This window comes from Vanellus vanellus, assembly GCF_965231255.1.
Source record: "Vanellus vanellus genome assembly, chromosome: 2".
Taxonomy (NCBI): Eukaryota; Metazoa; Chordata; class Aves; order Charadriiformes; family Charadriidae; genus Vanellus; species Vanellus vanellus.
The window spans coordinates 59376890-59398618 of NC_138906.1; the positions used below are offsets into that span (position 1 = coordinate 59376890).

At 34.6% G+C, this 21729-nt stretch overlaps 1 protein-coding gene across 1 annotated transcript in view; it reads left to right on the top strand.

Annotated features, from left to right (window-relative positions):
* BBS9 (Bardet-Biedl syndrome 9) overlaps window positions 1–21729 on the top strand; it is a gene marked incomplete at both ends in the record, with an annotated part of 316065 nt that overhangs the window by 56899 nt on the left and 237437 nt on the right. The window contains 7 exons of the mRNA XM_082499654.1: window positions 4732–4913; window positions 7845–7921; window positions 10874–10927; window positions 12837–12939; window positions 13909–14013; window positions 16103–16117; window positions 20152–20292. Of these exons, the coding sequence (XP_082355780.1) occupies window positions 4732–4913; window positions 7845–7921; window positions 10874–10927; window positions 12837–12939; window positions 13909–14013; window positions 16103–16117; window positions 20152–20292 (677 nt within the window). The remainder of the gene's footprint in view (window positions 1–4731; window positions 4914–7844; window positions 7922–10873; window positions 10928–12836; window positions 12940–13908; window positions 14014–16102; window positions 16118–20151; window positions 20293–21729) is intronic.

The window sequence follows — 21729 nt, forward strand, 5'->3', positions numbered from 1 at the left end:
GGAGCCTGAGGGTGTTCCACAGATATCCAAAACCACTTAAAAATCAGTGGTAGCTGGCACTGAATTACATCAGGTATACTTTAAATATTCAGCTGAAGGTCTGATTTTGGAGTGTGTGTTTAATAAGAGTAAGATGCGCTTTTGACTTTTACTCCCATTAGCTCATGTTAGAAAATTCTTCTTATACTTTATTACTCCTAGTCTGATTTTCCTTCAGCATTTTATCAAATAGTTACAGCTAAAATGACATTAAAATGGTAGTGAAACTTTGAAAAAAAAAAAAAAGTGTTTTCAAAAGCACTACACTAAAAAGTGCTGTTGTAGTTATGCTCTTGCATATAATTACTTCAGAGGATGATAAAATAAGGAGAGAATTGGGTTCAAAATGCTTGAGCCCAATTCGGGAATTAGTTTCCTAATTTAGTAGTTTATAAATAATACATTATCAATAAGGGACTGAAAGTAGTATTGCAGAGCATCTTGTTTTCTAAAATGACTGATATGAGTAATATCAATTAAGACTACTTCTGAAATCGAGGTAGAAGTTTTATGTGCTATTAGAAATATAAATAATTAAAGCTGTAAATGATGTCAATAACCAGACCTTGTCCTAAGAGTTGTCCAGGATTTAGCTTGTGTCATTCTGTGAAACTCAAAATTACAGATTCAACTTCTAAGTCAATTGCTTGAGTGATCAATTTTGTATTTTGTAACTGGAAATATGCAAAGCATTTTAATTTCTTCAAGAATTATGTTGTGAGCAATTTGTTTAGTAAGAGAAGACCTACAAAAAGCGTATGCCATTATTATTACCCAGAATCCAATAAAAGATAGTTTTTCAAATTATTACCATATGTGTGTAGGAGTTGCTTTGTACTATGAAGTTATTTTAGATACCAGAATAATTTGTTTCATACTTTGAGTTCCTCACTGTTAAAGTGTCCCCTTAGATTCGCTATTACTTTGACTATTGTGTGATATATAGTAAAAAAAATAGTTTACAATAAAAGAAATTTAACAAGTAATTGAAATTCCAGATTGTGTGCAAAATGTGCCAAATGAAGTAATGGTATTTGCAGGGATATTGTACGAGTGCAGTAGCTGTGGGGAAATTACTATAAAACTGTTAAGTATTCTCCCTCTCCCACTGTTATAAAAGCTTGAGAAAATAAAGCAATCTTGACTGGCTGACAAACATTCCAACAGAGAAATGAATGTATTATAAATCATCTGTTAAAGCTGGTTGCCAATATTTTTTGTGTTCTATCTATTGATGTACACATTCATGGACAGCTTTAACAAGAAAGATTACTGAAAAAGGCTTTTTTATATTTGTATATGTTTTGTGTTGAATAATCTTTTTAGGACCCAGCAGAACAGTAACTGAAGCAAAGGACAAGTGTCATTTGTAATGCTGCTTTCTTAAACCAATGCTTTTCTCTCTGAGCTAGTGTAGACTTAGAAGATGTCGTGACTAACAGGAAAGTTGGTTGAAATGAATTTATTTTAAGATGGAGTTTTTGAATGTGCATTCTCCAATGCTGACATAAACTCAGAAGTTAAGAAAAGCATAATTTATATAGGAAAATCACCTTGTTGATTTGAGCTGATTTCATTTGATAGACTACCTGCAGATGACTGCCAACTTAAAAGGTACATAGGAAGGGCTGTATTTACAAACCACTTTTGAATGTGTTGTACTTCAGTAGTATATCATCAAAGATTTATTGCTAACAGTGTAGCTATATTTCTTCATGCCCTTTTGATTTACATTCAGATGTCCTCACAGAATCATTTAGGTTGGAGAGGACCTTTAAGACCACCGAGTCTGACCATAAACCTAACACTGCCAAGTCCACCATTAAACCATGTCCCTAATTGTCACGTCAGCATGCCTTTTAAATACCTCCAGGGATGATTGACTCATGGATCTTTCCTTCTTAGCTTAACAGATTCATAGCCTAAGGAAAGAAATTTTAAGATGGTCCAGAGCCATTGCTGGAGAATTTTGGAAATTGTCTTGTTTTCAGGTGTCTGTTTTGTTTCCTCAGTTGTGGAACAAGCTCATGATACAGTTTCTCTTGTCCCTTTTTTTTTTTTAGCAACTCCATAATTTACTGTAACTAAACAGAAAAGTGCGGGGCAGTGTATTTGGTAGCATGGTAGCATCTGCTTCAACAGTATCCCTTTTTTAAAGACTTTGCTGCGCCCATCACCATTATGGCAAAGTTCTTTGCAAACACCTGGCAAGTATTAAGCAAAGTCCTGTACATTGGGTATTATTTGCATACCTTACCATACTGTGTTATGGTCGAAGTATTCACAATAGTCTGTCTGCTTGCATTGTTCATATACAGATCTCAGGGTTAGTCCAATGTATTTGTTCCATGTGCCATCCAGAATTCTGTAAATGTAGCACAGATGTGTGTTGTACAGAGTTTTTTGGACATAAAAAAAACTAGGATGAGCCGTTCTGCATGTAATTCCAACAACAGCCAGTCCTGAGCAAGGAAACCAACTGTAGTTGGCAACAAATATTCAAGCAGACAGAGAAACCAGGACTCATGCTTAGTTCCACATCCTCTCACTTTGGATTGAGAGTTTACAATTTGTCAGAAATAACAGATGCAAACCCCAAGCTTACAGGTCACAAATAGGCCATCACATTCACAGGACAGCTGCTAACATGGGTATTGGATAAGTAAGCTGAAAATCACTATTAAGTCTTCTACTTTCTTAAAAGACTTCGCATCTCCAGTCTTATAGTGCTGATAAAGACAGCTTCTTACTACAGTTTGCTTAGTTTTTGTAGTGAATGTTAATATATGTTAAAAATTGTGGTGGTTACAGGAAGCTTTTCTGTGGCAATAGGAACGGGATTCCCAAAAGAGAAGACTGTTTCTGTTTAACCTGCGCTAATATAATGGATAAGGGGAACAGTGTGTTTTGAGCCCCGTTACGTGTGTTCTGTTCCAGAAGGCACTTCAGATTTGTATGAATGGGATACCCCAACCAATTTCCGTACGTTCATAGTTCAAACAGGAGATTTATTTCGTTCACAGAGTAAAAATTACTTTCTGTAGAAAGAGAAAGCTCAAACTTATCTGCAGCAACTACTTATTTGTATAGTGCCCAGTGGGGTCTTCATTTCTGTAGGCAGTTATAACTGTACAGAGTTCAAATGATCTCAGAGCATAGCTTTTACAGAATATTTGATTGCAGTTGTGAAACCAACACTGGGATTGTGGCCTTAGTGTTCTGTAAAAAGGCATTTTGGACTGTCCAATCGGTTATCAAAATTAATCTTTGACATCTGTTTGCCTTCATAATTACTATTACCCTGGAAAATTTTGGAATGAGGTTTCCTATCTGTGTGTACTGGAGCCATGGTACAAGTCAACATAGGAAACCAGAGAGATTTCTATTTTTTTATATAGCTACCTGTTTTTTAATGAGGATTTTACTAGAGGAGGCGCTTGAAAGGTATCAGTGTATGTAAGTTAAAAGAATTTTTGTTAATTCTTTATGAATTATAGCTTGAACACTTATATAAATGAAATGTTTTACATGGGTTTAATTAGTGGGACAGTGCATTAGGCTTTCTTATCAAAATAAAGTTTTATATCTAAGAATTACATTTGATCTGCATTTTATATGCCAGTTGTATTTGATGCAAAGGCAGTGTCTGCTATAATGTATTCTAAGTATGAAATAAGAGCCAATTATTGGCATGAATGTGTCACCTTGTGATTATTGAAATAAATACAAATGTTTAATTAAGAGTAAGCATTTTACAAAATAAAATGAAAGTTGGCTTTCTCTAATTTCTGCGGTTAACATCTATGCTAATCTTTCTTTACTGTTTGGTTCCTCTTCTGTTTAGGAATAACCTTCAAGTTAAGCAAAATGTTGGCAGTACTCCCTGTTGTTTCATAATTTGTTAAATACTTTCCTAAATCTTGCATTTATGTGGTATACGATCGGATAAGCAAAATGAGTGAGATTTTTGTAGGAGTAAGCTCAATGAAGTACTGTTCCCTTGGGAGAAAGTTGTCTAGAGTGTAGCTAATAAAACACTCATTTGTATTGATCCAGAGCAGTGTAAGGGGAATCTTCTGGATCCATGTGCCTTCCTTTCAGAAGAATACTGAAGGGAAGAGCCAGCCTGGATTTGAAGCCAGCATAGTAGCTGCAGTAGAAGCCAAAGAATGGGTTAGGGGTGCTACTGATACCATCGACGCCCTACTGCTGTCTTCACTGTTAACGTTCCATCCATTTGTGATTTCTTCTAATTTCTTCTTCCCTGACTTGGTGTTCCATTTAGCTAATTGCTCTTCTTGCATACCAACCTGAATATCCGTACTTCAAAAAACTTAAGTAACAATTTGTGAAGAAAAAAAATTAGAACTGTGCTGTATACTCAGCTTGTTTGTTCTGATCCTTTCCTTTATCTGTCTTAATTATACAGATTCTGAGATACTTGGGTGATGTTTTTTTGTCATCTGTCTAGCACACATTTGTTCTTAGGTAGGATCCCAATAAGTGGGAATAATAAATAAACACATCTGAACTGAAGAATAAATATTGCTGTTTTCTTTTGGTAAAAGAATCTCATTAAAAACAGGAAGTTCATCATATTTGTAGATGGAACAGTAGAAGCAGCATAAACTCAATGTTACTACTTCTGTGATTCTTCCCAATTTTTTAATGAGCATTATTTTTTTTATGCAGAGACTTGAAGGGCGTTATAGTCACTCTGAGTGACGATGGGCATCTTCAGTGTTCCTACCTTGGAACTGATCCTTCACTCTTCCAGGCTCCTAGGGTTGATTCTAGGGAAATAAACTATGAAGAATTTGATGCTGAAATGAAAAAGCTTCAGAAAATCATCAAGGATGCCACAAAAACACAAGGTATACTTCTCCCTTTTCTATAGTTGTATATACTTTTAAGCACCTTACTTTCCTTTTAGCACTTGAAAATATTTTATTTTCATCCTTTAACCATAATTACATTTCTGTAGGAAATGTAATATTTAATAAAGTTTAGGTTTTAATAAAAAAATGTACAAATTCCTGGACTGTAAGGCCCTTGGATACAAATGTTGGGTTTTTTTTATATTGTTATAATGCCTTTTGGAACTGTCAAGATGTCAGGTTGCAGATAATTCTCACTGTGCAAGGATTCATAAAAAAAACCCTGACAGTGCATGTACTACCCAAAGGCAAGAAAACTTAAGGAATTTCACAGCAACAGTCTGATATACTTAGGCTTCAGAGAGAGCAAAAGTATTGCCAAATTCTGTTTTGTTATTACAAATGGCTTCTTAAGTCATGCAATTAACAAAGAATGAATTTTGTTAAAGAAATTTAACTACTTTCAAAGGTGATTGTGTTTGAAGAACATAGTGAGAGATACCAAAACCCAAATAGCTGATCATTATAAACTCTGGAATTTATGTAGATTGCTAATAACTTGCATTGATTTTGTTCAAGTAAGGGCACATAGTTTCTACAGAGATCCTTCAAAGTTTGTATTTTCATAACTGAGTTTTTAAACAGTGTATCTGACTTGCACAGGGAATTGGAAGCATGTGATTTTAAAGAAAACTATGGAAAAATCTTAGACTAATAGAAAGAACCAATTAAAATCTTTTCCTGGTGGTAGTTAGCATGTTTGTCTGGCTATCATAACCAAAGGAAAGAAAAGCATGATGGAAGGAATAAATCCATTTGCAGTGAATCAACTTTTGTTTGTTAGTTTTGACATATTGTGTGGAAGATCTAGAGAGAGAGAAGGGGACATAGCTGTCCTTTTTAACTTCTCTGATAACTGTCATGGTATGATTAACAAGTTTACTGTGAATATCATTGATCTTTTCCCCGTTCTCTCTTCCTCTTAATTTTTTTTCTTCCTCAGTCTTTCTAATCTGGTCTAAGGTGTTACAGTGGTGTTTTCATTGTGGAAAGATGCTCTAATGATGTTGTGTTTGGCTTTAACTGTATGTAAAACTTGTGAGAAAATCTTTTTTACAACAAAACTTTTTACTTATAAGGAATGCCTTTCAGTTTCGGGTGTTCTGGCTTTGTTTCATTTTGGCTTTTTTTCGTAGAACTTTAAGTCTTAAAATAACTACTAATCGTGTCTGGTTGAATACAAAACACTTTTGAACACCGGTCACCATAAAGTTCCTTAAGCATGATCTTTAAAATGAGCCATTGACTTTTCTGTCTGTTGGATTCACAAACCACCTTAGAGTAGTTTTTTCCATAAATGCCTTGTATTTCTGTCCAGTGCTGAACATTAAACTGTTGAACTTAAGCTGTTTTATACATTTTGAAGAATAAGGATTTACATTATAAACTGCTGAAATATTTTAAAATCTTAACTGTCATACTAACTGAAATCTAATGTTACTTGCATCAGTCTGGATGACATAAGTGATTAAACATAGGTGTTTTGGCTCAGTTTAGTAGTAAAAAAAGAAGCTGATACTTATATGTAAACTTTGGTTGTGATAACTGTCCTATTTCTAATAGAAAAATGACTGTATGACAGAACTTGCATCATAGTTTGCTTGAAGAAGCAACCTGAAGAGAAATGGTTAAGAAGGGATAGAAAAGGAAGGTATTTTCTTATTTATACAAGTGGAATGGATTGTGTTGAGCTATGTGTAATTGGCAGAACCAGTTGTGTGCAATTGTGGCAGCATGAAACAGGCCTAGGCTTCTTTGGTAGGTGGTGTTGGAGGAATATGTTTTGCTTGTGCTTTTCTTCCTTGTACTAAAGGAAGGCATTTTTCTCTGAGCACAAGAAAATGAAAACTTATCTTCTGTCTTCATCAAAATCTTTTCCCATGACCCTCTTGTCAGAAAGAGATAATGTGCTGCCTACTAGTTGTGGGTCATTTTCAGGACCCTATGTGTAATAAAATTCTTGCAGCTTTCTGAATGTGCTCATGCTCTCAATTATTCAATTAATGTGTTAATTTACCTTTACATTGTCTTTACTGTTTGTTACTTTAGGAACTGTACGTTTCTTGTTTGGGTTTTTCTTTTTCCAAAACATTTAGTATTAAGAAATAAAAGTGCTTATCAGAAAAACGCAAATACCTTAGAGCTGAACTTCTGGATTCTTCAGAGGAGAATATATAATTCCTCATGGTATTTAAGTGCTTCACTTGTAATCCTTACAGCTTTTTTTACATATGTGAATCTGCATAAGGTTTTATATTATGGATATACATGAGTTCGTAGCATTCTTTGCCTTGTGTGTTGACAATCCTGGCAATCGTCAGGTAAACAAGCCCCATGTAACATTCTGTACATAAAACTTTCCTGTACCTACTTATGCAAAGAAATTTCTGAAATCTATTTTAATTTTACACTACTAGGAACAGAATCTTTCTGTGTCTAATGTATTCATTATCAAATTATTTAGATGAAAGTGCCATGAGATGTGTGGTATGTATTTTGGAAATAGTTTTTTATTATAGGTGCATTATTAGTATATGCATGTGAGGATAAAAGTTTAAAAATTTCTTACAGTCTCTGAAGATCATGGATAGTAGGTGTAAAATCTTGTTATACAATGCATCTAAATCCTTTCTTATGCATAAATCAGACACCCAGAATGAGATCCAGGTTTAGGTTGTCTGTAGAAATCTTATAAAATTGGGAAGTGTCTTTGGTCAAAAATCATATGCATTGTTATTTTTTTCCTTTGCACTAGTAGGTGTAGTGATGTAAGTCTGAAACTTGATGCTGTTTAAATTGTATTATTTTTAGAAAAGTAGCTGCATGTTTGTTAAGGGAGAGCTGATTTACTTTCTCTTTTTCTTTCAGATATTTTGCCCAAGTCTGAAAAACACAGAGATCTAATTGTCACAGCAGAAGTTGCACCCAATTTGGATGCAGAATCTGTATGTACCTGTATAAAAAGGAAATTACTCTTTGATTTCATACATGAGTAAATAATAGTTGATCATGGATAGTGATTACTATGTATTTATACTCGTGGGACTGAGCTTATGCATAGCCCCCAGTTTTCCATCAATTAAAACAGAATTTTGTTAATTATTTTAACTAGAATTATTAAATTATTCAGTATCTTCTGTCTGGGGACCTTTAGATTCTTGGCTAAGTAAACATAAGTAAACAAGAACTTATGATCTGGAATAACTTTGTAGTGGTGAGAATTTGTAATGGTGAGCATTAATAATATGGCGGGAAACAAAGTGTCACCCTGTGGATCTTTTAAAGATAGAATACACGAACCACTCAAAGATGCCTTGTGAGAAGTAATGTTTCTCCCACAAGGCATCATTTAGTATTGTATACTTATATAGTTTATAAAAATTAATTAAAATTAAGATTCAGGAGAGCTTTGTCTCTTAAAACTTTTCACTTTAACATTTTAGAACATACTCATTGCACTATAGAACACCTGTAATTAGTCATTTCTGGCCCCTAATTTCTGCAAACTGATTTTCAGGGCTACTTACTGTTAAAAAAATACACAAGGAGCTGCTTTTTAATATTTTTTATGTATATTTGATATGTTTACTTGAACTCTGTTATTATTACTACTGCTACCTCTACTACTATTCTTCTTTGTTAAAGAGACCTCTTTATAATGTGTGCTAGTGTCCTAGCACTTGTCTGTGGAAAAAAGGACAGTGTGACATGGTCTTGGCTATCTGCAATAACCTGCTCACAACACTTACAACTGTAAGGTTTTAGGTTCTGTCCTGGTTTGAGCGACACAGGATTAATGTATCTTTCAGTAATTTTACTTTTCAATAAGGTCTCTTCTAATGCTACAAAAAAAATCATTTTTTAGAAGACTAGTGTCTGAGTTTGTGAAAATATTTACTTTATGGCCAGCTATGGTGTGTGGGTTTCAAAGTCTCAGTGGTTTTGAGCGCACCAGGTGCAGGGATGAGGAGTGAGACTCAGGCACTTGACCCAAGCTGGCCAACAGGATTATTTCATACCATGCACATCACATTCAATATAAATGAGAAAGTTCACTGAGGAGTTCTCTCTCTCCTTTCATGGCTGCCATCCTGAGAACTTCTTGCCTCAGTGCCAGACCTCTGAGTTCTTCCCTTCCTCCCAAAGCTGTAGCGCTGGTAGTGTCCAACATTTGCTGCCCACTGCTGGGAGTGCACAGCTTCTTACTGATAGAATTGGCTGAGTATAGTCCTTGTATATTTTATATCGGTATCAGGATCAATATTGGTTCTTTAGTGCTATTAATGTTAATTATAATGTCTTATTCTATTAAATCTGTTTATATTTCAACCCCCAGGTTTCCCTGTTCTTTCCTGATTCCCCTTCCTGGGTGGGGAGGGGTCATTGGGTGATAGAATAATTGTCTAAACAACAATAAATTGTTACGGGTTCTTCAAACCCTAACACCATAAAATACTTTAATGCTGCTGTGCTCATTCAGTCAACCTTCCAGATGCAAACGGTCTATTTCATATATAAGTTACTCGGTGTATCAATCGAACCACAGCCTTGAATCTTTATTTCCCAAGGCTGTCTGTATATCTTAATTTCCTGTGAGGTAGGCATTCCTGGGGATTCCTTCAGTAGCTATCTAGAAAGGAAAAATCTGATAAGATACTTCATGGGGAAGGGTTGATGGATTGATACAGCAAGTGTGGGAACTTGTGCAGTGATCTTGGAAACTACAGACTTGCAGATACTACCTCTGCACTTGTGAAAAGATTTAAATTGTGCTGTGTGTGGTAAAAGTAAGGAGGATATAGATGATTAAAATGGATTACATAAGCAAGTGGAGAGTGGAGGACCATTCTGGTTATTTAACGCCACCTCCTGTGTATGACCTCTGATCCAGGAAGTCCAGCCGATTTCTGAAAGCTGAATATGGTAAGGATCAATCTTTTTGCACCCCTGCTATTGCTTCAGGATCACTGGTCACCAGAGACAGCGGGCATGACAAGCCAGTATGAAAGTAGCTATGTTTTTTTACCTGAAAAAGATACACAATGTACAAATGAAGGTCCTATTTCTAGAACCCGGAGAGCCTACCAACTTCCTGACTTAAGATCTTTGCAGATGTGGACCTTATAGTGGCATGTTGGGATGAAAAGGAGGGTGGGTAGACGACATCAGATTGTTCTTAATTTACTTTTTTTATCATGAGAAGGGATAAGTTCAAGTCAGTAATTTGGTATTATAGCAGAAATGAAGTGTTTCTTTAAAATAAAATAATTTAAGCAAACAGGAACATTTTCTTAAACTGTAGGGACTGAGCTGTTGCAAAATGAAACATAAGCATAAAATAAGATATTAAAATAGACCGAGAGGCCAAGATGAATTTCGAATTAGATAGAAATAGAAATTAGCAGGAGTAGCAAGATGCCTGCTGTAATTTTCTTTTGAAGTTCAAAACATATTTCTGATTATAAGATAGTATGTGATGATTTTATAGTACATACTGTGGTGTGTATATAATATACTGGCAGATTGGGAGTCACCTTTCCCTATGGAATAACAGAAGGTATTTCCAGAATTTAAATAAATATACACTGAAAAGTACTGTGCCAAACAAAACAGTATCAAATATTCATATACACATCAAAGTGTATTAGGTTCTTATATACACAACGTTTGTGACCTTTTGCTATCCTTTTTGCAGGCAATTTCGAACAGAGGTTTTACATTCTCTGAAGGAGCTCAGAAATGTATTTTGTGTATTTTAATCTGTCATAGGAATGATAAGTCCTTTACTGTTAATTCCCTGTTTACCAAGTTGATGGTAGAAAAGTAATATTGAATTCATTGTGTTCACTCGTTCATGTGTAATATTGAATTTACTGTTTTCATCTTTTTCTTCACAGCAAGCCATTGACAGTGAAGTGAAAGCAGAGGCAGTACCATCAGTCACAGTAAAGGTACTGTGCATAACTCAAACAGTACCATTCAAATAGTGGTGGCAAATTTTAATAAACCTGTAACTTTCTGTGTATTTCACTTAGATCATGAAAATGAGTAAAATTTGAAATGCAATATATATGTAATTCTTCTTAGTATGACAAGGTGTCATTCTAGCAAGCCTTCTGCTGAAGTCAGAAAGTGATTGGAGTTTTATTTTTTTATAAGCTTATCAAGAAGCAGACGCTAAAACATTATTAGGGTGTAATGAAGTTGTTTTTGAAGTTATAAGAATAATTTTACCAACAGTTTTCAAAGGGAATAAATGTTTGGTTACTCGAAATACAAAGTTTTTTATCTTCAGCTGCCTATTTAGTTGTCAGTAAACAAAAATAGACTTTCTTTTGTAAAAAGACTTTCATAGCTTTTGCTAGTGAAAAAAATGCTAGGAAAATCTAATTTGAAAATTGACATCACTGCAGTCCTCCATGAGAGCTGCTGCCTGTAATTGATTCTAAAGTAAGTATGAGTGTGTGTGCACGCACATGCGCATGCATGTGTGTGCAAGTGTAGTTTCTCCTCAGTATTGCCTAAAAAGGATCATGATTTTTATTTCTGGGTTTGAGAGAATCTTCTAGGAATATCAATGGACCCTTATTTTTGAGAACCTTGCAAGTTCTCTCTCTGCCTTGAGTGAAAAGTTTGAAGGGTAACAGGACTATTTATTGAACCAGATTACCTTACAGTATTGTGGTCTAGTTGTACATAATTGAGAAATGCAGGGAAGCAGTGTTTGCCAGTACCTTTAAATGTCACTGCCTTGATTATGAATTCTGAAATGTGGAGTCTCATGTCTGTGTGGTGTTAGTTCATTTAACTGGCATAATACCTGGAAGGCTATTGATTCCATCTTCATTGTTAATCTGATTGAGATTCTGGCTTCAGAAAATGGGGCAAAGTTTACCTGATGTATGTACAGAGGTAGATGCAATTCTTCCTTGCTAGTATTAATAGAAATGATCTGAGGGCCCGTTTGCAGCCCAAATGTATTAAACTAAAATAAATGTTGATGTTGATTCCATTAAAGTAGTTAAACTTCCTAACATTTGAGTCATTTTATAACTAATACTATGTTCCTAAACTGATTTTACCTAGCTGTAGTGAGTTCCTTGGTAGACCAGCAATACAAAATAGATGATAATAAATAGCAGATACGATCTGTGTATATGCAGACCATATTCAGGTCTCAGTCACCACTATACTTTCATTTTAGGTCTCAGTTAAGGACATTCTTTTGATATCCATTGTTTTTTCAGAGAAATAACTACCTACAATAGAAGCAACTAGTGCCAACTCCAGGTTTATGGTTAGGTCAGCTCTCATAACCTGGAGGTGAAGTTGTGCTGGGTATCCTGTATATTGAATTTTAGAATTAGTTTCCAGTAAAAATCCAAATAGAACTTTACTCTGAAGTTACTCAGAATACTATGTATTGCTCTTTGCAGTTAAAGGAAATAATTGCTTTGGTTGGCTTTGGTTTTAATCTTTTTTTTTAATTTAGTCACCTACAAGAAGCAACATTTTATTTTTATTTACATTAGAACAAATACATGTGACACTTGTAAAATATTAACATTTTAATTAACACTTTAGCATTAGTTTGTCTTGGGTTAAAATTACAAAGAACATCAGAAATCCCCTCAGTTTTTTAGCCTTTCAAGTTATTATGTTCCATTATTGGCTATAAGTAAATAAGAATCATAAAAGGAAAATACTGGTTTTGAATTTGAAATCTGAAGTTCTTAAACATTGTTGCTGAATTGCTCTTTGCAGGTTTGTCATATATTTTTGCTGGTTATGTTTGTTTTCTATTGTACAGAGATTAATTTGTTGCTTCCTTTAAATACTTCTGTATGTCACTTGATTTAGATAACAATACAGAGCAGAGTGACTGCACAGAAACCAAACCTGGCAGTATGTGTACAAGCTCCATTAGCAGTGACCTGTGACCAGTTCGCCTTTGATGATTTAGGTAAATTATTATAGTACCATTACAGCTATTGTATCATATTACTTTTTCTGAGGATGTTTGAGAGGTATAGTCCGGTCTCTGTCAAGTGCATTGTTGCAGATATACTGCAGTTAAAGCAATTACAGATTTGCCTTGCCTGCACTCTGCAGCTTGTGGATACTGCTTGGTGGAGGAAGACAAAGTAGAAAGGAATGGAGTTGCTTCCTTGATTACAGTATGATGCGTGGTAGGTGAGGAGAGACAGGGTGGCAGCTTCATGATGGAGGAAAAAAAAATAAATCAGTTATTCTGTGATACTTTCGCTGGGGCATTTTGTTTTGCTGGCAATTCTGTTTATGTAGGAATGGCAATGCTGAGCTAAAAGCAGAGACAGAAAGCTTGTTTACCTCTGGACAGCCTAGCATATGTTCCCACTTTAGCATCAATTGTTTGGTGATCCTACCCTTTTTCCAATTCTGTTGATAAGACTGCAGGTGGGATTGCCTTGAAGACTAAGTGGAGCTGAAGACCAGAGAGGTGTGTCCTGCTGCCTCAGCTGGGACTGCAGACCCTTTCTGCTCTGAAATGTGCAGTAATAGTCCTTATTGAAAGAGGACTTTACTGACTGCTGCTCTCATTTGAAAGAAGAGTTCTTATCTTTTCTCAACATGTGACAGGAACAAAGAGCTGATGGCTTTTTAAAACATTAAAATCACGATATAAAACTGCATTTGTTTTGACATTCTCTGTCTTTAGTGTGCTGAATTGTTTTATTGGTTATGCTTCAACATCGTTGTTAATTGGAGAGACTAGTTTGCCTTTTACAAATTATGGATTGAAAAAAAAAAAAAGCATTTCCAGTGATTTGATAAAGGTGAACTGATGGAAACAACTATCATAATTTAGTAGGATATTTCCCAAAGTGCTAGAAAATATGTTGCTTTCATTTGGATGCTCCTATTACTTGATTTGATTTTGTGTTGTTTTTAGAACCAGATTCGTCTGAAACTGTGGTCCTGTCTGTCTTTTTGAAGGGGAATTGTTCTCCATCAGAACTAGAAGGAAATTGTATGGTTTCTTATGATATACCAACAGGTAAGCCACTGGAGATTTCAAATTGATTTGCCTTTTTTGAGGTCTTTTTCTTCACATATTTCTTAGAAATGTTCTTTTGAAATATATTGAAGGCAGCAGTAATTAAAGAAATAATGTGTATCGGAATACAGTCTTCAGTTTTAGTTAATATTTTATGTAGCATCATTAAGTTATGTAATTGGTCTTGTAGAGGTAAAATCATATGCTTGTGTCTTGGGAAGCAGCTGTAAAAGCTTTCCCACCCTGTCCTATCACTTTGCTTCTGTCCTGCTCTTTAAAGGTCCACTTCTTGGAGTGAGAGGTGAATTACATGTTTATGACTATTCAGCCTTCTGGGCTGCCAACAAATGTGACAATAACTGCCTTCTCACAGAGGAAGAGATTTGAATAAACATAGGGAGGGATTATTCCTCACTTCCCTTTTAACAGTTGAACATATTCATTCTAAACAAACTAACTAACCCAAAGGAATAGAAACTAAGTCATTCTGTTTTATAATGCCTTGATGACCCTAGGGATAGAATATGTAAATTTACCCTGCTATCCATAACTGAAGACTGATTAGCTTAATTTTCTACACATGGCATTGTGAATGTGTCAGGCTACTGAGAAACTGTATTTAGGCAGGGCTTCCACGTTAAGTTAAATGCAGCATAAACAAGTTTAAGCTGTCTGTTCTTCACTTCTCACTGCTTGGCTTTGCTCCTGCACCTCCTCCCCTGTTGTGCTTGCACAATCAACAGTTATTTCTCAGCCAGATTTGCTGATTTGGTTCACTTTGCAAACACAGAGCTTTGCCAGCACAAAGAGAAGATTGACATGGAGTAGACTGGCATCAAGAAATACATGTGGAGTTAGGGTGTCTGTGAAGGGTGGTGGTCTTAAGTACCTTATCCAATGTATACACTTTTATTTAAGCATTTATTTTACATTACTTCTTACTTGAAACATCGCGTTTATGATGATAGTCTAGGCTGCGTGATGATCGAAATGTTTGTTTCTAGACAGAACTGAAACTCGTGTTTTTGAAGAACTTGATCTTACCCTCTTTAGACAAAGGATGCTCCTCCCTGTTTCTTGAGAGCCTGCATAAACAGCTTGTACAACTTCAGTCCCTCTGTATTGTGACTCTGCCTGCTTATTCCTTGTGAATGAGATGCTGTACCTTCATAAGTGTCCAACTTAGTGATGTGGCTTTAAACAGGTTTTGTGGTATGACTGTATAGGTAGTAGACTTCTGAGTATCTCGGATCCTCTGATTTTGAAAGCTTGCTTTTTGTTTTGCTAGTCTTGCTTCTGTGATTTTGCTTTGCAAGGCCAGAGTATCAAACTTAAAGTGTATTTATCACTGGCAAATGAATGCATTATTTCTTTCAGTTGATACTAGTTAAACTTACGCTTATAGTTTAGATATTAAGTTGAATTTTGCAAGTCTGTTGGTTAGGGAAGTAAAGAAATCTTTTATCTTATGTTTGATTGTTTATATGCAATTAAAAAAATCCCAGAAGACATGACATCTAACCGAATTAGGGAACTGTAGAAAAAAATTTAAAAACTTAACCTTTAATGGTAGAATTTGGAAGAATTCTAAATAAAGGAGCATAATTAAGATCTTGCTAAATTTTGGGGTGTTCATTTAAATTATTAAGATGGGATAATGCTATTCAGTTACATAAAAATACTAGTGTTATTTGTACAAGGCAATCAAATTCTTACATGTAATATACTGGTAAACAAAAATTAAATGCCTTTGTGACTTCATTTTAACTGAATAGAGGCTTTTGCCTCTTGTTTTTTAAGATATCCGTATTTGCGGCCAAATCAGTCTTCATTGAATCTCTGTGGGATTCAAACAGCTGAAGGTTCATGAGTCACTAAGTTGGATTGGATTGCACTATTGATGAATGTGGTCTCATGTCTGGTTTTTGGCTAGTATTATGTCTTTATGTATTGTCTACTTAACAAATGTTACTTAAGTTTTTTAAAACCTGTTACTGCATTTTCTTTTTTTCTTATTTGAGTAGCATCTTATGTATTGTTTTTTTTTTTTTTTTCTTTTTCTTTTCTCCCATTGCTGACTATACGGTAGAGCTCAATCCTGAAGGTGAGTTGTGGGAGCCAGTCCTTGGAAAATAGACCGTGTGTATAGCAAATTGTGAAGAACGCCTTAACCTTGAGACTAGATAACAGGAAAGTTGGCAGAAAGAGTAAAACAAGAGCAGGTGTCCACAAGAAAAATAACGCTTGAGCAAGACTAAACAATATGCTAATGTTAACCAATCATGGGTGAAATAACCCTGCGTGCTCGCCGCATGCACAAAGCGAGACAGCCAATCAAACAATGCGTGATCGCGTGTACAAGATATGAATGACTATATATGTAACCCGAGTGTTAACAATAAACGGAGCTTAGCGGAGATTGACGCTAACATACATCGTATCGGTGTGTTTGCTCCCCTCCACCTGGCCGCAACAGTGAGTAAATGGAAAAAATGCAAAGTTTGAATGGTTTCATGGGTAATAGCGTATGCTGAATAAAGCAGATTTGCAAGGGAGTTGTTATTTTACCTATTATTTCTGTAAGTTCTTATTGTCCTTGGTTTGATGCTATGAAGGTGTGAATATTTGAGAAAACTGAAAGCAAATGAGGCTTAGACATAAGAGGACAATTACTCATGGGGAAAATAAAAATAGTAAAGACATTTCTTGAAGTATGATGCAATTTCTCATATGTAACATAGGAATTTTGCAAAGTATTAAGTGCCTTGTGCGTTGAGATTGGAAATGGAAAACACAATTGTATGTTTGTTCTTGACCATATTTTTAGCTGTTTTTTTCAAGTTTCAGCAAGAATTTAGGCAGTTAAATTATAGCATTTTGGTGCAACTGAAACAGCTATTAAGGATTCATAGCTAATGCTATGCTGTTTGAATGAAGTAGCTCTGAGAATGATGTCACTTAACATCTCTTCATTCCAGTTCCTATTGGAAACATTCAAGACTAAAAGGCTGCTTTCTAACCAAGAATACCAACAGTACAAAACTTATCTGTGATTGTGGTAGACATGATATTTGCAAAAGGTACAATTAAAAGGCAAAACAGGACTGGAAAGTTAACTTACGTATAGGTAGACAAAAAAGAGAGAAGGGTAGTTTTGCAAGGTAGTTGTGTACGTGTATTGAAAAGATACAGTCTTTGTAGGAGATATTTTGTTAATTTAAAAAATATATATTAAGTACAAATTCCCTCACATTTTAGGGACGGAAAAGAGATCAGTTGAAAGACTCTTTTGCAGTTTTTCTAAACAGAAGTTATGCATACAGATGTATGTATATTTGAGTCTTGTTTTTCAATACTTATGCTCTTATGAGCATACTAAGTGAAGTAAAAAAAAGTAGATAACTGTAAATGGTTGTCTTCCTTTTCTGGTTTCTGGATATTTCAGGGGGCCTTGAGGTGCCATACAGGAAATAGATGCTTGAACTATCTCAATAAAATACTGTTCTTGGGGAGAATAGCTACCACCATGTGTCAGATTTTTATTATAAAAGTAACTTTTAAAATTATTAAAATACAGAGTAAAAATGTAAATAAACTATATAAAAATAAATGTATATAATGTGAAAGGGTAACATTCTAAAATAAAGATTTGGATTTTGTTTCAAGAAATTGCTACTCAAGATGAAAACCTGATGCTGAAGCGAATATTGTGGAGCACACTAAACTTTGTAGAATTAGACGGGACAAAATTTATTTGCATTACTGAGGTGCACTGGACTAGTTAAATTCAGGGTCAACAGGACCAAAAAAGCATACATTTTCTGAATATTTAACATCCTAAATTAGAGATCTGAGCTTTAATGTTTATCATGTACATCAATGTTATGTTTCAAATATAATGAACATGAATGCATGAGTAATTTGGAAGTGAAATCATAACTACAGTACATGTAACTGTTTTATTACTTTTATCAGGTAAGTTCAAAGTATGCCTCTAAATAGCAGTAACTTATGAGATAATGTTACAAAATTTCTGTTGTGTTTCAGATTAGACGGAATATAATTTTTTTTCACATTTTTTCTTTATTTGCGTTCTAAAATTGTATATTGTGCAATGTATCACAACTCTAGATGAAGTGAGTTGCATTACTAGACATAATAACACCAAAGGATTGAGGAAGTTCTTGCTCCCACACTTTGCTACTGTGTTTTTTTTTTTTTCTTTTACTACCGTTTAAAATTCTGAAATATTCTGAAAGCATTTCGCAGCATGAATTTTTCACTGCAGTGATAAATTTTGTTAGATCTTTTTGGTTTGGTTTGCTTGTATATACTTGTTTTGGACTCAAGAACTAGAAATCTCCCCAGTCCCCTCCCAAAGCCAGATACTATTTGATGTAGTTTTGATTTGGCCTTTTTCTGAAATTTTGAAAGATTGTTTATGATGAGGCAGACTGAGAACAGACTATCTAGGAAAAGCTGATTGGAAACAAGAAGAAAAACATCTTGTTTTAAAAATAAAAATATTTCAAAATCTTTTTGGCTAGTTTTGTCGCTAAATTTTTCCTGTTGATAAGTCTCCATATCTAAGTTCTATAGTAAGATGTTTGTTTTATGTAGTCATCAAGAAAATATTTTAATTTTCCCATCAGATGATGAAGATACAATGGAGTGAATCATTCTGAAATGTCATGGGTTTATTGTCAAGTATTTTTCAGGAATTTTCCTTGGCACCCATGGATATCCTACTTTTGAGGACCTTTCTTAAGCTTTCTGCTTATTTTACACCGGTTTTGTTTTTTACAAGCTGCTGCAGAATAACTTGGAGGCATTACCAGCCAGCCAAAACAGCTAATGAACTGACAACCAGAGGGATGAATCTGAGCCTGCTAGTAACATTTTTCCTGTAAGATGAGTCTTAGAAATAATTTTTCATTGCAGGAGTTCCACAAAGCAACAAATGAAACTGTTAGCAAAAAGGGTTGCTTGGATGTCTATTAAATGGTTGAGCTCTATTTTTATGCTAACTTGCTAGGCTTATGACTGATAACCTCTGTGTAGCTATCACTTTCATGACTTTTCTGTCTGCATATAATCCATGACAGTAATTTACTTTTTTCCTTTCTAAAAATTTACTTTGTTAAATTCTGCTGAGGTGAGTGTTGGGCTTAATGTTTGAGATTTGTGGGTTATTTGGGAGAGAGTGAGGGATTGTTGCTATGACATTAATACTATTCTCAGTAAGACGACTATTGGTGCCTATAGTGATGTCTGTACACAAACAAAACAAGGTTTCCCTCCTCAAAAACCCCATAATCTGGCTGCACCAAAGAACTCCATATTTCATAGCAACTACCACTTTTACCTTTCAAATAAAACATACCGGGCAATTTCTGACACTCCAGCATTTTTAAACAATGTTTATATTTGAACAAATTTTTGACACATTCTAATGAACGTGTTTTCTAAGTATTAGTGTTAAAACTTTCTATTTTCTCTTGCACCATTCTGATAAAATTGTGTACAATATTAGACCCCAATACTAAAAGCAGTAGCCACTTTCTTCTACAGTTCTGTTTTATTATGATGCAATGAGTTGAAAGCTAGAATTTAATATCCCTTTGGCATATTCTAAGCCACAAACCTCTGACAAATGATATAAAGGTTGCATAGATGTTACTTAAGAGTATATATAAAAAAAAGCGTTCTTAAAAAGGATTTAGTTTTTGATATTCCTGATGAAAATGTACATGCTTTGATTTTGTGTTTTAAGCATTAAGAGTAATCACAGCTGTCGTCTATGTTAAAGTAGAATTGTTTGTCTAAAGCATTAAGTAAAATGTTAATTTTAATTGCGTATTAATTGGTATAAATACAGGTATGCAATGGATTTGGCTAATAACTCTTGCTTTCCCATTCAGTTGAAAACGTTCACTTGAAAAGGTAATTAAAAGTATTCAAGTTTAAAAGTATTTTAGGTGGAAAATTTGACAAAAACTGAGAATTTTACCTATCGTTTTAGCATATTCCTGAATCATGTTAAAAATATTTTGTTATACCTCTTTGAGGACAGCAGTGTGAATTATCTTGTATTCAGAGTATGGGTATGAAAGATGAATCTGTGTTCTGTCATTTTAGGAATACCGAAAGTTGCACAGTGTAACTTCAGGCTGCCTTTGCGGCTAATATGCTTTCCAGCTCAGCCTTCAAAAGCAGCAAACCACAAGCTAACTATTGATACCAATAAACCTCCCATCAGTTTTCTCACCATTTTTCCAGGTAGGTTTTTAAATATGTTTCTAATAGGAAATGTGTCAGGAACTCCAACAGGAATTCTTTGTCCGTGCGAAGTAATGAGGTAATTAACAAAGCTAATTTTAGAATCTTTAAAAAGTTTATTTTGAAAGAAATGATGGGAGAATATTTCAGTAGTAATCCACCTGGGGTGGTATATCTGTCTCTGGTAAAACTGCAGATTTCCTTACACAGTAGGCATGATATAGATCTAATTTTTATATATCCAGAAAATAATTTTACATAAAATTGCATCAGTGGTGTTGTAATGAGGAAAACATGGGCATTCATTTAAAAAAAGATAAGCACAGCAAGGCAAAAGTGGTAAAAGTATGTAAGGGGTACAGTTACTTTGGAGTTCTTGATATATTGGTCTGGAGCTGATCTTATTTAATAATTTCATTAGCCTTCTTGGACCAAAAAGAAGACATGTACTTAGCAGTATTTTCTGATGTGCAGACCTGAGCTACTTTTTATATTCAGGAGAATATTAAAATAGTATGAAGGAGTAATTAGGTGCCATTTAGGACTGGAAAAAGAAGAATTAAACTGAGTACTATAAAGTGTAATGTTATGAAAATAATTTGTGCTGTAATTATGTGCTCATAATTTGGAAGAGATAGAGGAGGTGGAAGTTACCACAGGAATACTCTGTGGTACAATATGGTACAATCATAAGCAACAAATAAGAACTGAGGATGCATTAGACAAAATGTTTCCATGCAGGAATGCTAATGTCATGTTACTGTGCACTGGCACACTGAGCGCTGGTTGCTGATATTAAATAAAAATTAATTCAAACTCAAAACTGTAGAAAAAGGCTATGAACATTATCTAGGGATTTGAAGAGGAGAATTAAAAGAAAGTGACTCATTTATCTTAATAAAACACAGGCAAAAAAAGGGAGTAGAGTTGCCTTCAGTAAATATTTTGTGGCTGTATCATGGATCTAGATGATCATATTAGCACAAGAAGAAATGAATAAACAGGGCTTATAAAGTGATTGTGGCTAAGTTGAGTCTGGCAGTGATTAAGTTTCTAAACTTCAGAGGACTAAGGTTCTGGAACAGTTTTCTGAGAGCTGTATGGGCCAACAACTTGAATATGATATTTTTAAGGTGGAGCTGCATCCCTTTTTTAAGAGCCTATAGAGTAAATTTGTCTGAGAGAAGTGGAGTAGGCATGGTTGGGGTTTTTGGTAGCACTTTTTTTTTTGCTTTGAGGGTAAATATACCTTTTTTCTCAAATGGATGTGCTGTGTAATACTTACTTGAAACAGAGAAACTTTTTTTCCAAAGGTCTACACTTGAGGTTTTAGTCATGGTCTTCCATTATGGCTAAGTGATAAAGCTTTCAAAATAGAGCATTATATTTTATTCTTAGCCTAGGGATGCATTGTTGAAAATATAACACAAAGCATAG